The sequence below is a fragment of the Ictidomys tridecemlineatus genome, chromosome 2, assembly GCF_052094955.1.
Source record: "Ictidomys tridecemlineatus isolate mIctTri1 chromosome 2, mIctTri1.hap1, whole genome shotgun sequence".
Classification (NCBI taxonomy): Eukaryota; Metazoa; Chordata; class Mammalia; order Rodentia; family Sciuridae; genus Ictidomys; species Ictidomys tridecemlineatus.
In genome coordinates this window covers 162,494,165-162,508,033 of record NC_135478.1, presented here as the reverse complement: position 1 = coordinate 162,508,033, position 13,869 = coordinate 162,494,165, and the positions used below count along the sequence as shown (strand labels likewise).

The 13,869-nt window shown below is 37.4% G+C and overlaps 1 protein-coding gene across 3 annotated transcripts in view; it reads right to left on the bottom strand.

Moving 5' to 3' along the window:
* Nucleotides 1–1,220: 1,220 nt before the first annotated feature.
* Nucleotides 1,221–13,869, bottom strand: part of Immp2l (inner mitochondrial membrane peptidase subunit 2) — an 868,756-nt gene continuing 856,107 nt past the window's right edge. For all 3 annotated transcript variants that reach the window (XM_078040070.1, XM_078040068.1, XM_078040069.1), the window contains exon 7: nucleotides 1,221–1,859. In XM_078040070.1, the coding sequence (XP_077896196.1) occupies nucleotides 1,740–1,859 (120 nt within the window). In that variant the 3' untranslated portion in view covers nucleotides 1,221–1,739. The remainder of the gene's footprint in view (nucleotides 1,860–13,869) is intronic.

The following is a 13,869-nucleotide window of genomic DNA, read 5'->3' as shown; positions in this document are numbered from 1 at the left end:
TGTCAAAACCCCTATGCACTTAATATGTTACATATAATCTCGGGGAATACACTTCACCAAGGAGGGAGATTATAAAACATGAAATAAATGTGAGTATTCAATAAACTGCAGTTAAAGGTCAGACCCTGAGGTTCAAGCTGGGGAACAAAGGAAATAGAATTAAAGAATTGAGAAGGGCAATGAACATTCATTGTAAGATTTTTAAGCAGATCTGCTTTCAAAAACAACAATTCTAGCCAGGTGCAGTGGCACATGCCTCTAATTCTAGCAGCTCAGGAGGCTGAGGCAGGAAGATTGAGAGTTGAAAGTCAGGCTCAGCAATTTAGCAAGACCCTAAGTAATTCATCGAGACCCTGTCTCTAAATAAAATATAAAAAAAGGGCCAAGGGATTTGGCTCAGTGGTGAAGTGCCCCTGGGTTCAATCCCTCCTACAAAGAAACCAAAAACCAAAACAATAAAATCAATTTTGACCACTTTAGTATATAAGGGCCAGAAGATGTTTATTGGATTGAGCTATCCTGATGCTAATAAATTATTAGTAGAAACATATGGTCTTACTATGTTTGTGTGTGTGTGTGTGTGTGTGTGTGTGTGAACACATGTATTTCTATTGCTCTTTCTTTTCTGCCTGCTAATGAGACATTAGTATCCACATTTGCAAGATGGCTAGTCATTATTTGGGATCTTGTCTGCTGATAACACCGAAGAAAACAAGTCCAGATGAACAGAGGGAATTGATCCAGAGACTCTGTTTTAATCAGCACAAACCTCCAGCCAACAAGAAGGAAAAGAGAAAAAAGGCTTTATAAATCCTACAGACTTTGTGGGGAATTTGTCTCCTTATTTGTACAAATTACAGAATCTATTAATCTACTACTACTCCCTTTTGCAAGTGGTGATTTCAGTATTATAGATAGGACACTGAGAAATCATTTGGGGAAAAATCAAACTCAGCTGATCTAGAGTGATTTTCTTATTTCACTGAGAACATTTCATTAAAAAGTGACTGAATGCTGATAAATGAGTTTCTTCATCATTTTGATCAGGCATGAGATCATGCAGAAGTTTTGAATTTCAAAGGGCCAATGGAAAAGGCTTGATTGTTTTAAAGTATTGATAGAATTGGTTTTCCATTATTTAATTCCTTACTTGCATAAAAGACAATATGTTCCTCGTTAATGGATGTCTGGTTACGTGATAATTAAATACCAAAACAAGATCTGAACAAATCATTGTTTTATTTTAACATCACTGTTCACTGCCAGTTTATCTGGCAATCACTGCACTGTAGACACTATCAATTACAATGTAATTCCTATTATTATATGTATGTCTTTTCATGTTCTTTCTTAACAGTAAATGATAAATTATTGTCATTGAATATTAATTTTCAAAATCTTTCAGCAGCAGGCACAAAATCAAAACCCAATCAACAGAATAAGTATGTACAACAAGAAATCAAGGTTACCTCCTTTAAGACATAGATGCAATATTTTCATATTTCTAAAAGATCTGCATTTTAGGGGGGGGCAATAAACAATAGAGTACTAAAATTTAACACAGAATTTGGTGTTGTTTAATACTGTTTAATATTTTAAAACTTTAAGAATATAGATCACCTTAATGTGGACATTGTTTCTTGCATAACATCATATTGTAGGGAGATTTCCCCTTTTGGGGTGCTCCCCTCCCACTATAATTGTCTTCTCAAAGTGGGCAGTCCGGAGGAACCATGCAGTCATTCCTCTTCACTCTTAACCAGTATGCGCTCTGGAGGAAGAACAGATTCCAGTTTCTGCCAGCGTTCTGGAGGCCACAGGATATGAGTAGCATGAGCATGCAGAAGTCCCAGGGAAACCTGAGTCCATGAAAACACAAAGAAAGCAACAAAGAAAACATTTTATAAAGGTCATCATCAATATCTTGAGAGCAGAATTTCATCCACATCTGGCATTCCATAGAAGGTTGCTAATAAAATAGTCAACATTTTATTAGCATTTTCCCAGGTGTCTTATGTATGTAAACTCCTTCCATACTTGCAACAACCGTTTTTTGTAAGTAGTTTATTATTTACACTTTATAGATCAGGAAAAATATGTCCAGAGAGATTAAGAAATCTGTCAAAAGTCACATACTATCAATTGCTGGAATCTGGCTCCAGTACCAAGCAGGACAGGTTGCAACTCTAACGAGTACCCTCAAGAACCTGTATAGACTCAGGAAGCATAAATAGTTTATAATCTCAGAATTTCTTACAGAGTTCATGTATCTGAATTTCATTTTGAAAAAAAAAATCATACAGACTTGAAAAATTCAGATTTTGTGAAAAGTATTGTGCTAATATTGTATGAGCTTCGAGTTAGGTGTGAATTCCTGGTAGCCTGCCTTGGTGGGAGACCACACTGAGCAACAGGGAACCAGCATTCCCCGAGACAGTGAAACCCAAGGGCAAGCCGGCAAGCCAAGCAGGGTGGAACAGGAAGCTAAGGAAAGTATGAAGATCATGGCAGATGGTCAAGAAGCCCATTAGCAGAGATGAGCAGTGATCTGCCAGGAGGGAAGAGGAGGCAAGGGGAAAAAACTCTTCCTGGAGGAAGTAAGGCTGAGCCCAGAGGCAGAAAGGGAACCTTAAACATCATAATCTCCCTAAAGACATTAACTCAATGAGCTGGAGAAGATGGCATAGTTGTTTAAAATATAGATCAGGGCCATAGCCTCAGAGATCACCTGCCAGGGGGTCTGAGGTAAGGCTAGAAATCCATGTTATTTGTTGTTGTTATTATTGTTACTACTGTGGAATATCTGAATGGTTCTTGAAGACATTCATACTTAGGACATAGTTTTTGAATGCCAGCTATAAATCATATATTATATGTCCAATTCATTTACTAATTTATTTTCAAATGTTTTCCCTACTGATTGTCTACAGAGATTAGCACAGAATTGTTGGTGATACAGTGGATAGAACCCACAGGTGCTTTACCACTGAGCTATACCCTCAGCACTTTTCATTTCTACTTTGGGACAGAGTGTTGCTAAGTTTTTAATGTTGACCTTGAATTTTTAATCCTCCTGCTTCAGCCTCCTGAGTCGATGGGATTACAGATATATACTACCACCCCAGGCTAAGATGTTTACTATTAATACCATATTACTTGTTATATAGTCCACGTTCAAAATTTTCTAATTGTTCCAATAGAATCTTTTCTATCTATTTTTTCTTTAAAATTTGGGATCTAATCAAGGATGACAAATTGCATTTAGTGGTCATTATTTGCTTCCAATTATATTTTGTTTACTTTAACCTGAAGTCCAGGACAGTTACCTTACAAAATGTCCAACATCTAGCATTGCCTGATGTTTTTTCTCTCTAGCATTGTCTGATTTTTTTTCCTCTCATAAATAGATGCAAGTTAAAACATTTTGGCGAGATTAAAATACAGTTGATAATGTGTTCTTCCCACTCTATCACACTGGGAGACAACAATATCAGCTTTTCCCATTGTTTTAATGTTAAGTTTGATAGCTTAATTAAGATGATGGTGACTAGATTTCTCCATTACAAACACATATTTTCCCTTTTGTAATTAATAAGTAATATATGGGATATTTTGAAACAGGATAAATATTCTGTGTGTCAACAACATTACATCTAATGACTTTACCATCCCTTAACAATCCTGCCTTAATTACTTAATTAATTATACCTCAAGTCTTGCTTTTTTCAAGTTCTTAAACTTTTTCACAAGGATGCTTTGCCAATTTTTTTTAACTTCACTGAACTCTTGCCAATATATTTGTTTGCTTACTTGCTTTAGTTTTGGAGTTCAGTTTTGGACACAGTCATTCAACTCTGGTTTTTTTAATCAACACTCATTTTACTGAAACTAATCTTAGGATTCTTTAATTTCACATTTATTAAAGATACTATTCTCAAATCATGAGAAAAATTAATCTTCACAATTATGAATAATAATGGTGAAAAATATCTATCAATGAATAATACCAAAATTGCTTAAAATCATGATATGGGAATGCAAAATTCAGGGTTTAAAAAATATTTTAAAATAATATTTTTTATGTATGTGTGTGTGTGTGTGTTTGTGTGTGCACAGATATCTATACATGTTATATCTAAAAAGCCTATTCATTTTCTTGATTGTGTGGACATGGGTCTTTATTTTTTGTTGGTATGTCTATAGACATGCAGAAAGCATAGTGAATATAGAAGAATATAAAAATCCAGGAATACCGGAACGTTTTCAAAATCAAAACCTATGTTTTGAATAAAGTTATGCTTTGGCCTCCACATATGGTGTATTAGGATTCTCCAGAGAAATAAAACAGGAAATATAATATAAGGATATTTATTTTAGGGAATTAGCATACCTCATTGTGGAGGTTTAGCAAGTCCAAAATCTAGCAGGGGCAACTGTTAGAAGACTGGGGAAAACGTTGTAGTTTAAATTCAAAGGTAGTCTTCTGGTGAATCAGGAAGGGTTAATATTGTAGATGAGGTATAAGGCATCTGTTGGCTCTTTCCCTCTTGATGGGATGGCAGGCAGGGGCAAGTGAACCTATTGCTCTACTCAGGCATTCAACTGATTGGAGGAGGCCCACCAAAATCATTGGATAATCTGCATTATTCATAGCCAACTGATTTAAATATAAATCTCATCCTGAAGCACACTCACAGAAACACCCAGAATAATGTTAAACCAAATATCTGGGCACTGCAGCCCAGCCAAATTGACATATGAGATTAACCATTCTGCCTGGGAAATGGAATCCTCTTCCTCCTACTCCTCTTTAATTCACATAGTTTAACCACACATACCAACTCATTTAATTTTCACAATAACTGCTAAGTAGGTACAATTATCACCTCTACTTCATTGTTGAGGAAACCTAGATACAGCAATATGGTTTTTGAACTGAGACTCAAACACATAAACTCTGGTTCCAGAGCATCTGTATCACAATTTATCATCCAAATAAGATACATTTGATAGTCAACAGAAGCATTATTTTAATTAGGTCAGGATACTAAGTGGAAAATGGGCTGGTCAAATCAGGATGTATAGTTGCCCTACTTGATGCTTCTTGACCTTGCTAGATCCCACATAATTTCCTAAGAAATTTATCAAAACTAATTGAAAGTCTATTATTATGAGCCCAACTTTGTCCTCCAAATTTATATGTTGACATCTTAACAGTATCTGAGAATGCAACTACATTTGGAGATGTGCTCTATAAGGAGTGATTAAGTTAAAATAAGACCCTACCTGACTTGACTTGTGTTCTTATAATAGATTAGGATACTCATAGAGACACCAGGCATGCATGCACACAGAGCACATGAGAACACAGCAAAAAGGAGACTGTCTGCAAGTCCAGAAGAGAGACCTGAGAAGAAACCAGACCTGTTGATTCTTGGATCTAGGACTTCCAGCTCCTAAACTATCAGAAAATAGATGGTTGTTTAAGCAACTCATCTATGATGATGTAGCTATGACAGCCCTTGCAAATTAATATACACATGAAACAAAAAAAAAGGAACATCAAGCTAGAATTAAGGTTCATAGTATGTCCCAATCTTCACTCAAATATGGATAAAAGAAAAGAAACGGTTTCTGTATTAAAGAGAGATTATTGAGTACATACAACTCTTCCAATAAGTTAAATACTTCAACTACTATAGTTTGGCTTTTAAAAAGACCTAGGCATAAAAGGTTTGTTCTACAGTCTGTGGCTCTATTGAGTGGTGGTAAAACCTTTAAAAGGAGGGGTCTAGTGGGAGTTCTTCTGGTCATTGGAGGTGTACCCATGAAGATCTTAGAATGCCAGCCCTTTCCCCACCCTGTCTTTTGCATCCCAGTCAAATAGTGCACAGTTTTGTTGTGTACTGTTGTCATGATATACTGCCCTACCATAGGCCCAAAATCAACAGGGCCTACCAAGCCTCCAAAACTGGGGGCCAAAATAAACTTTTTTTAATAAGCCAATCATTTCAGGTATTTGTTTTAGTAACAGAATGCTGATTAATGAATCAACAATATAACATCTATTGGAAGTTGGTTCTCTTCTCCTTACTTGTGTCCCATGTATAACTGTGTCTCTTTAAATGGATTTAGAATATTTTCAGACAATAAGAATCTACTTTTATAATAAATATTAAACTACAACACAGAAACATCAAGAGAACAATTGTAAAGCTTTAGTAGATCTACTGAATGAGAAACACCTCCGTCTGCCTCTTACATACCTCTGTTGTTCCTAGGGGACCTTGCATATTGGTAAGCAGTGACATAGAATAGTAGCCACCACATTGTTTTGGTTGTGTACCTCATCAGCAAAATTTTTAGAATTCACTTTCATTATTTATATTTTAAAATTATATATAATTAGAAATCCATAAAATCAAACATTAGCAAAGCTCAAATGTTGAGAGCCACAGTTTAGTCAGAATGACGCCTGGCATTAGAGGGAATGGTTAAAAGGTGACCCTGCTCTGGGATTAGGGCGGATCCTACTGCCTAGGGTGCCCGCTACTTTGGAGTTCCCTTTGAGTTCTTGCGGGGGTTCAGAGATGGGGAGCCCAGTGGAGGGAGTGTGTTCCCGGGAAGTGTGTGTAGAGTGCTGGTGAGAGTTCGGGAATAAAGAGTTGCTATTTGAACCTACAAGGCTTTGTGGCATTTCAGTTATTTTGTGCCCCGCCAGACTGAGGCACTCAAATTCTAAATTTTAGATACAAACAGATGTTTTAATTATTTCTTGCATTCAGAGTATCATTATCACATCACCGGGATGTTCATATCCCTAGCTACTCTAGGAATCACCAAAAGTACTAGTTGGAAAGTCATCAGTACTATATCAATCAACCAGTTTGTTTTGTCTACAAAATGCCAGGGAACCACATAGACTAAATTTACACTGAATTGCTTGTCTCCAGTTGAATTGGCTCCATGGGGAAGTTATTTTGGCATCTGTCAGACACAGTTTTTATGAGCCCAGTTTTTCCTTCATGTGCCAGGAGCACAGGTGAATGTTGTGAGGTTCCCTCTAAACCTCCCCATGGACCTGCAGTCTACAGGACATGCCTCCATTCCTTGGCTTCAAGAGACCCTCTCTGAGAGCAGGGTTTGCAAGGATAAAATAAGGACAAGTGAAAGCAAAAGAGTGCTGAAGTAGAACAGAGTAGAAAACACAGGAAAGAAGATAGGGAAGGAAGACGCCTATTGCTGGTAACAAAAACCTTTCTTAGAAGATGTTTAATACTGAAGGATCAGAAGAGGATCTATGTGAGAATGAGATAAAGCACAAAACTTTTAAGTTCACTTGATTAAAATGTTTTCTAAATAGGAAAAACAAACACATTTATCTATATTATTAGCAAATAAAATCTATTTTTGATGAATTTATTTAGCAGCACAAAAAGGGAGAATTTTTCACAAAGTTGTTGTCAGATGATATTTATCTTACAATATTAACTTACTTATAATTATGTTTGAAAATCAAATCAAACTGGAAAAATATATGAACTTTGAAGAATGTTGTTTTAAAATAAGTACTGATATTTCAAAGCCTAAAGAAATGTCAGCTTTACAATCAGACATCCAAAGTCCTTCACATTTATGTCCTTCCAAACATCTTCATGATTTTCTCACCTACCTTAAGAGAAACATCCATATCTCTTAGAAAATATTATTAGATGACACGAGGACTTTGTAATCATGGATGGTATGCCACAATGGGTTGACAGCAAATAGCTCCTACCAAAGAACTCTGATATATCTCAAGAATTGTTAAAAGATCAAATATAAGTTAAAATGCATGTAAATGTATACATGTAATAATATATTTTCTTTTGTGTTTACCGAATCTTCTCAATAAGTCATTTAAACACATTATAAAGGCACAGGAAATTGGTTCAGATTGTCTCTGGTGACTCTTATTTGCCACTAAGGAAAATGAACAAGAATAAAGGACAAGAATAACTTATCACAAGTGATTCACAGTTCATGATGCATCATAGATGGTTTATTTGGCCACTGATCATCACTCTAGCTACCTGTTTTCTTTCCAGACTAAAGTTTCCAGAATACAACATCAATGCCAATTTGCTCCGTGTGAGCTAGTGAACACTTTCCAGGGATACATTAATGAAGTCTTTCTGGATTGTGGTGCAACAAAGAGAGTATTGTCCTTGGAACCACTGCTGAGACCAAAGCTGGGAGTGTCCTAAGAGAACAAGGTCACTGAAGAGAAAACCAGGACTTCACTGGCAACCTCTGCTTTGTTAACCTGCATTCAGTGCCATAGTGGAGGGAGATGTCCTGACAATGCAGATTCTGCCTTCATGGTTGGACCTCACAGGTCACCATTATTCTGCTCATTTCATCATCACACATCAATACAATAATACTAAAAACAACCTTAGAGACAACAGAAAAAGAGAAAACAATAAAGTAATTCCTTTAATAGCACAAAAGCAAGCATTCTTTAGATACCAACAAAAACAGATGCATGGTCTAAGAAAATCAAACAGAATTAAAAATAAAGGCAGGCACACAAAAATGTCACATAGAAAAATGAGCAATTGTTCTGTTCAAAAAGGATTATCAAAAAGATATTTTGAAAAAAGACTGAAGAGTGAAAACAATGCTATCTACTGTATTTTCAAACATGGATTAACATCCCAATTTCAATTTTTCATCAACATATTTTGATAATAGCAGGCAAGGTTCACAAAGGGAAAGTATTAGACTACCATGCATTTCCACATTCCTGAAGTGCTTATCTGCACAGCACTAAACAGATAAACACCACTCCTAACAAAGACATGTTTACAAAGAATGCTTCCATCCTAACCACTGACTTGTATCTATCTACTCAAAGAAAAGCGAATAGGAGCAAAGCTTCCGTTCTTGAGGTGCATGAGGTGAGATGTACAGAAGGAAAAAAAAAAAAAAAAAAGCATCAAACTCCTAAGATCTAACTTTTGGTAAGAAAAAAAATTAAAGATAAATGGATAGAAATGAAGAAGGGAGAAGGGAGAATTAGAAAAATGGAAAAATGAGTTAGAACAAAGAGGAAGGATAAACAGATGAGGAAAAGTGTAGAGATAGTGCTGGCACAATGTGGAAGCTTTTTTTTTGCCAGGAATTAACTACTTCCACTTCCCTCTCTGGTACCACCACCCTCCTGAGGGACCCTAGCTGCAATGTCAGTTCTGTGAACAGTTCACATGCAGGAAAAAATCAATATCTTTCTCTTTCTCCTCCCTGAACTACCAAGCACAAGAGGCCTTGCATGGATGAGTATTTCCCTTAGATGGGAGCTCTCTCCTGAAGGGATATAAAAGGCCCACAGAACCTAACTGGCAACTCCAAAATGTAAAGAGCTCACATGAACACATTTTGTAATCTGGTAGCAAGACCTGACCCCACCTGAGCTGTTATGAATGGCAGTCCTCATTTCTCCACACAGTGTGTCTGTTTATCATTTTTGCTAAAGAAGTGTTAAGGTGCTTGATTACAGAGCTGCCCCACACCTCAGCTGGGAGTATTACCTAATATATGGTACAGACATTGTTACAGACAGAAACTTGTATCACATTTCCAACAGTTGGAAAATTGGATTTCTATAATACATCTATGTCTTGAGGTTTTAGGTACAACATTAAATATATGCAACAGCAAATATATAACATTGAGAATCAATGTAACCAGAATTAGGGGCTTAATTCTAGAAGGGACAGCACCCTGCTAGATGTGGGAAATACATAGAAAACAATAAACATGATCCCTGTTCTCTAGGAACTCATGATCTGGTGGGAAAGACAGATGTTTAAACAAAACATTAAAACAAATCTGGCTTGCTGGCCATCCCAAGGAGCCCAGGGCTCTGGGAGCAGAGGGTGTGGCAAGACTTGGAAAATTGCACTGATCAGATTCTTCTAAGCTCGCTCCAAGGGCTGCCAGAGACTTCCATCTCCTGAGGGCAGATCTCCACCCATGATATCTCCTGCCAGACTTTTGCCATGAACATTTCTCCTGATTTTCCACTGGATGTCCAAGTTCAGATAACATGATAGTTTGTTACAATGTAAAATTCTGCCACTGAAAAGTAAGGCCATATGCTTTACAAAGGTTCAAAATAATCTCTCTTTCAAAGGCCTCATTCTAGGACAAGTGTTTTCCTTCATTACCAACAATTTTAACTTTAATCATTTCAAAGCAATTTTCCTGTTCAAGACTTAGCTTTAATCAGAATGCATTTTCAGGTCACTTCATGGCCTCTTCATGATTCTCTCCAGATAACTACAGAATCATGCATAATCATTCAAGTCCCCCAAGACACCCTCAGTAAGTAGTCAGTTCAACATTTTATGCAAAAATAGATACCAAACAGGCCTCTAGGGGTATCCTCAGCTAATTTTCATGAATTAATTTCCCAGGATTAATGTTTATGCACCCGTCTCTTCACCACATAATCAAATCACTAGAGTTGAAGTGGTCTAGCTCCTTATTTTGCAGCTTGATTAAGCAGGTGATGAAATGCTTGAATATAATTTGGATAGTTAGCAACTCACAGCATTCCCAATAATCCACAGTGGGTGGATGACATTACTGACCCATGTCTCATTGTGTTCTCTAGTAGTTGATGCCCCACATGCTATTTTTTTATGTAGGAAATAAAACTGCACATAAACCCAGGAGGAGAGAGGTATAAAGTCTTTATTGTTGTTGATACTGTCTTAAACAATATTTAGACCAACAGGGCAGGCGGCCACTGCGATGGGAGAGACTACCATTGGAAAAGGAGGATTTGGGATGATGATGTCCAGTGCCTGCCATGCTACTGTAATGGATGCAGCTATTCCTCTACTGAGGTCACCTGTGCATTTTAGGTGGTCATCTGGCATCCAGTTTTTGTCCAGCCATCTCTTCCTACTTCCCTTCTCTCTTTCATCCTTTTCAAAATAAAAGTGAGAAGCCTTATAAAAGAAATAATCAGAAATAAGAGAAGATAAATAAAAGTGGCAACTTATGACCCTAAATAGTTGCTGTAACATACCTGGTACTTAGCTATCTGAGAGCTGTTTGAAGAGGAAAAATATGCTAACTTCACAGTTCTCTTATAAAAGCAAAAAAACTTTCATTTTTTAAAAGGAAAGCTACCTTTTTTTTCAGGGGGATACCTGGATTGAACTCAGGGGCACTAAGCCACTGAGCCACATCCTCAGCCCTTTTTGTATTTTATTTAGAGAGAGGGTCTCACTGAGTTGCTCAGCACCTCGCTTTTGCTGAGGCTGGCTTTGAGTTCATGATCCCCCTGCTTCAACCTCACAAGCTGCTGGGATTACAGGCATGCACCACCGCACCCAGCTAGGAAGCTATGTTTTTCTCTGATTTAATTTCTAGAAAATATTTCTGGTACAAGGTATAGCACCAGAAACTCTATGGGTCCCAATGTATAACATCCATAGCAGGTTTCCCCCAAAAGGCAGAAGCAGAATTAAGGTTACTAGCAATCTGATAAATATTGTTCTGCAAGAGACTAAGATGATATAGTCTTACATGAAATTTTCTGAATATTTAACTTAGTCTAACGAGAAAAACATGTATTACCTGAAGGCTTAGGTAATAAGATTCCCTTTAAAAGATCTTTCCTAAATATCCTTCCTATCTTAATATACAATATCTGCTCTAAGTTGTTTGTGATTGGAAATAATTCCTGATCCCAACCTATTACTATATAAGCACTGATAAATGAAGAGTTAGAATCAGTGATTCACTCCATTCTGCCTTTCTCCTCATACTAGAATGACAACTTCAAGTGGTCAGAGCTACAACAAAATTCTTATTTTTCCATCAAAAGTTCCCCAAATTCCATGGAATAGTGTTATTAAAGAAAAATATTAAGTAAAACAGAAGGTAAATTGTTATTGGCTAAATGCTAGGAAAACTGGATTTTCTGGAAGAAAGTAATTTATCAGGGCTTGAAGTTTCAAAGGTACATATGGTGATGCTGGTGAAGCCAAATATACTTCATTACGATCCTGACAGGCCTGGGCATGGCACACCCAATGGCACCAGTCTTGGTGATGCTTGCATGTCCATGCGAGTTTCTATGACAGTGATCATGCCCTTCTACTGCCTATTCCCCAAGCCAAATGGTTCATTAAGTCCTTCTCTCCAACCCCAGCAGCTAGAGGAGCAACAGACCCAGGCTCAGCCAGTCGGACACCCACATCTGGAAATATGAAAGTAAAGGAAGTGACACAAAGATGCAACTTTACTGGCAGAGATATGAGTGCCATTAAGATTTACTGGCAGAGACACCAACTGCTATTCTTACCACCCTGTTCCTGTGGAGTGGCGTAAGTTGTCCTCTGTTGCTAATTCTGCCAAGCCTGGTTTTCATCCTACCCATTCTGTGTAAGCTATTCAATATCCTTCCCAAGGCATCTTTTCTGCTTAAATTAGTCAGGAGGAAAATGAAAAAAATCAGAATGGTTTGTGTTGTTAGCAACCAAGATACTTGATTGGTGTGCTGTTATCAACACACTGGTGAAAGAATAATGTCTATAAGGATATTAGTAATTAAGTCTAATTCCTATTTTTATAGGTAAGAAAACTGAGGCTCAGAAATACTACTCACAATCCCCAAACAGTTAGAGCTAGTACTCAAATCCTACTACTGGCTCTTATTGAAAGCCCTGTTCATGATACCTGTCAGTGAAATGAAGTGTAGAGCCCTGGAAATTGTAATGTTTGGCAATGGGCCCTGCATCGATGCTTTCTAAGCCCGTTTACCCTAGGGAAAAGTGAGGTCTTTCATTTTCTACAGGAAAAAAACAAGCATTGCACATTAGGGTTTGTACACAGCCATGTCACTCTGTTTGGGAACTGCTACTGATTTGTGGCACCAGAGCATGTTACAAGCCACTGGGCTGTAAGAAACATTTGCTGGCAGCTACAAGAAAGCCAGTGCTTATTACAGCAGCATGCTTATATCCACATGCATAAAAGACCCTAGAAAATAAAGAAATGTGATAAGATTATAAAGTACACTTCTGTTACTCAACACAATGAATGGGCAAAGGCCTACCATGTTCAAAACACAGAGAAAGGTGTTCAAAATCTACAGAGATGTGTGGCACATGGACTCTGGCTTAAGGAGTCCATGTAAGACAGTTGTCACAGGTTTAAGGGAAGACAGTTGTCACAGGCTTGATCCAAGGGATGTTTGTCAGAAGCAGAGAAGTGAAAGTTATAGGAAATGGGAATAATCTGGTGAGAAACACAGGCCACTGAAGAGTTAGGAAGAGAGACAGGTTTTAAACTGTGACTGGAAGCCACTTCTAACTGCAAGCTAAGGAAAAAACACAGGCAAGAGAGTGGTGAACAAGAGGGTAGTCAGGAGATTTTTTTGCAATGATGTTGACAAAAGATAGTGTCCTGCAAAAAAGAAAAAATAAATGATAAAAAGAATACTTTCAGAATGAAATTCAAACTTCCTAGCATGGTACACATGGCCCTTTATACATGTACCTCTGTCTTTTATCTCAGCCCTCCTCAACTTGTACCCGTCTTGCAAAGACCATGCTCACTCACTCATACCTCTGCACATTCACACACACTGTGTTTTTGGCCTTTCTTCTACTTTTTTCCTAGATAAGGCCTCTTCATCTTTTCAGACATAGTTTACATGCTATGCCCTCCTGAAAGACTTCCATGTCCCCATTCCTATTTCAACAGCCTACATACACATGTTTATCATTAACAATTGTACTGTAGAGTGACGGTCCACTCCGTTCTCTGTCTTTTTAGCTGTGAGCTTCTTCAAGTAAGCACTGTTTC